The following is a 3,158-nucleotide window of genomic DNA, read 5'->3' as shown; positions in this document are numbered from 1 at the left end:
GGCAGGACGGGGAGCCTGGAGCCCAGGCAGAAACCAGGCAGGACGGGGAGCCTGGAGCCCAGGCAGAAACCAGGCAGGACGGGGAGCCTGGAGCCCAGGCAGAAACCGTGCCGCCTCCCAGCTTCTTCCCTACATGCATCAAATCCCAACAGCCTCTGTTAGTAAACTAATAATATGTTTAAAGATGACCATAAATTAAATACATGTCAAAAACACAAATTTGATCAAGTATTTTTGGTCTAGTTTCTAGTGCAGATACACTTGAAATAAGATAAAAACTAACTAAAATATAGCTTTTCAGCCAGCTATAGGAAAATAATTAAGAATTATTTCACTCATATGGAAAAAATGCAAGATAAATAATCTGCCAATGAAGCTAGTACTTTTTCATCAGCATTAAGGAATTACTGATTTAAAACTAGTTCCTATATTTTGCTGAAATAAGACAAATTAGTTTTGTCTTATTTTTAGTTTATAAAGATATTTGCTCTAGAAACTTGTTACATTATCTTGTAACTCTGACAAGATAACAGTTTTATGAGTTTTTAGTGACGGTCTATGTGGCTAACATTACAAATGCCTGGCGGTGTGAAGCATGTCTTTTTCAAAACAGATAAAAATCTGCGTCATTAATCCTCCAGTGAATTAAAAACCTCAGCAGAAAAACAGAAAAGCTGAACACAGCCTCCAGCTTCCGTCACACAGTTTACGATAAACACCAAGCAGGAGATTTTAGCTAAAGGAGCGACTGAGAACAGTTCTCTGCCTTCACAGTACTAACATTCTAACATGACAAATAAAGTGCTTATAAATGCCTATTTTAATAGTTGAAGCACAAAATGTACCGTAATGTGCATCAACACACAGCAGAAACCGTCGTAGCGCAACCAACCACAGAAGCTAACACCCACGGTCTTCCTTATTTCGAACTTCAGGGCTCAGCCAATCAGCATCAAGGGAAATGAATGCTGCTCTTGGATTGGCTGCTTTTACAAATGCCAGCCAATAGCGTCTCCAGTAGCATTGAAACTTGGTTTGCTGGAACTAACAATTATTTTAGTTGTCGATAAATTGGATAACGGGCCATTTAACCATTTAAGCCTTTTTTTAAAATAAAATATTTTAAATACATGAAATATGCAAATAAACAAACAATTCAGCTCATTTTATTGTCTAAAATGAAATAGCACAACATTCCTTTAATGTACACTTGATTATTCGCATATTGATTATTTTTGGATGAACTGATTAATAATTGGATAGTAAAAGGTGCTTATAAAATGAAATAACAGACTAAATCAAAGATGCTTTACAATGCTTAGTAGGAGATTAAGTGTCTACAGAATTTCAACCAGCTAACGCTAAAACGATGCCATTTAAGGAGTTCTAGATACATTTAGATACTTTTTTAAATCTAATATGCAAATATGTCTGGTTTATGTACAGCTTTGGCTTAATTACTTCAACAGTATACGAATCAGGTGCAAAAAATACATAATATATGTATTTCCTCCATTAAAGTTTGGGTTTTTTGAAAACATTCAGCTCAACATTACTATACAGCAATTACAGATTGCTACTTGTTTGGGGATTTTTAGAAATCTGTACCAAAAGAAATGCGTTAAAATGGAGGGTTAGGTGGAACGTTTCAGGACAGCAGAGCTTTTTAGACGTAAAAGCAGCTCTCTGGGTCGGACTTGACTCTGATGGGCATAAAGTGGGAATCAAAATGTCTGTGTCTGAGTGGCAGATTAAATCACGACTTCACAGCCCACTCCTGGTCCAGCTGAGACGGTTATGCAACCAAACACTTAAAGATCTCAGATAACAGAAGCTTCCCAAGGCGTGACTTCCTGGAGACTCAGCCAGGAATCTTTCAGAAACCTTTAACTTCATGACATTCATGAACTTCATGAAGAGTTCCAGCGACTGACATGCTTCACTTTAACCTCCTTTAAAAATGGATGCTCCACGTTTTATCCCTAAAAACAAAACCACTCTGAGCATTATTTGGATTTAAGAACAGATGTTTGACAAACTGGAACAGGAAAAAGTCACCAGCTGCATGTTGGGTTAGCCGTTAGCTGGAAAATACACCGAAACGAAGCCTAAAGCTTCATTTAGTGATGCTTCACTATTTCACAACATTAGAAAAAAACACGTCTTCATGAGCTCCACGCTAATGATGCCCTATTTTCTTTCCTAACTTGTAATTTTCCACATTTGATTATGGTTTAACTAAAGATTTAATGCTGCTGACCAACACTTATGAACTCTTCAGATTCAATATGTTGGGATATTTTTAATTTATCGGCATTAATTAACATCAGTGTTTTAACATTTTGGTCTGACAGGTAAAACTGGTGTTTAAAATAACTTGTGTTTATTTTTATCTTGGTTCTGGAGGAGGATTGGTCATGTGGTCAAACATAAAAGTATTAAATATACACATTTGTTATAGAAATATTATTCAAAAGTCAAAATATTTCAAGATTAAAGTCATAATATTACGAGAAAAAAGTCATATTATAATTTAATTATTGTAATATTTTGATTCAATTTGCATAGTATTATGACTTTAATCTCAAAATATTATGACTTAATTCTTGTATTACTTCCCCTTTATTCTTGCATGACTTTATTCTCAAAATATTTTGAATTTGTCTTAATTTTGATTTTATTGTCATGATTTTATTTTTGTAATATTATGACTTTATTCTTGTATTATTTTGACTTTCTACGACTCTATTCTCAAAATATAACAACTTTATTCTCATATTATTTTAGCTTTATTTATGCAATTTTATTTTTTATGCTTTCTTAGTATGGCCCTAATTCTCAGCGGTACCTATTCCTGCAATCATGCAGGTAAACTGAGTTTAAACTTATAATGTGTAAGAAGTTGTAACAGTATAAATGCTGATTTAACTGCATGTTTCAGTGCATATCTGTGTTTGTGTGTGTGTGGAGGTTTTATGAATGTTTGGAGAGCAGTCCTGCAGCTCCGTCTCCTCGGTGCTCGCCTCCACTTGGAGACCAGCAGTTTCTTTCTTATTATTAATGCAGGCTTGCAGCCCTGGACGTCTCTGCAGAGCAGCTGAGATGAACTGAGCGGAGCAGCTGAGATGAACTGAGCAGAGCAGCTGAGATGAACTGAG

General features: G+C 35.6%; 1 protein-coding gene across 1 annotated transcript in view; it reads right to left on the bottom strand.

The window, feature by feature from the left end:
• The window catches only part of LOC103480012 (solute carrier organic anion transporter family member 5A1-like), a 7,826-nt gene extending 7,687 nt beyond the window's left edge, over positions 1-139 (bottom strand). Inside the window, exon 1 of the mRNA XM_017309908.1 lies at positions 9-139. Coding sequence (XP_017165397.1) covers positions 9-139 — 131 coding nt within the window. The remainder of the gene's footprint in view (positions 1-8) is intronic.
• Positions 140-3,158: the final 3,019 nt, after the last annotated feature.

This window comes from Poecilia reticulata, linkage group LG17 (assembly GCF_000633615.1).
Source record: "Poecilia reticulata strain Guanapo linkage group LG17, Guppy_female_1.0+MT, whole genome shotgun sequence".
Classification (NCBI taxonomy): Eukaryota; Metazoa; Chordata; class Actinopteri; order Cyprinodontiformes; family Poeciliidae; genus Poecilia; species Poecilia reticulata.
The sequence above is the reverse complement of the archived record's forward strand: the minus strand, read 5'-3'. Positions and strand labels throughout refer to the sequence as shown.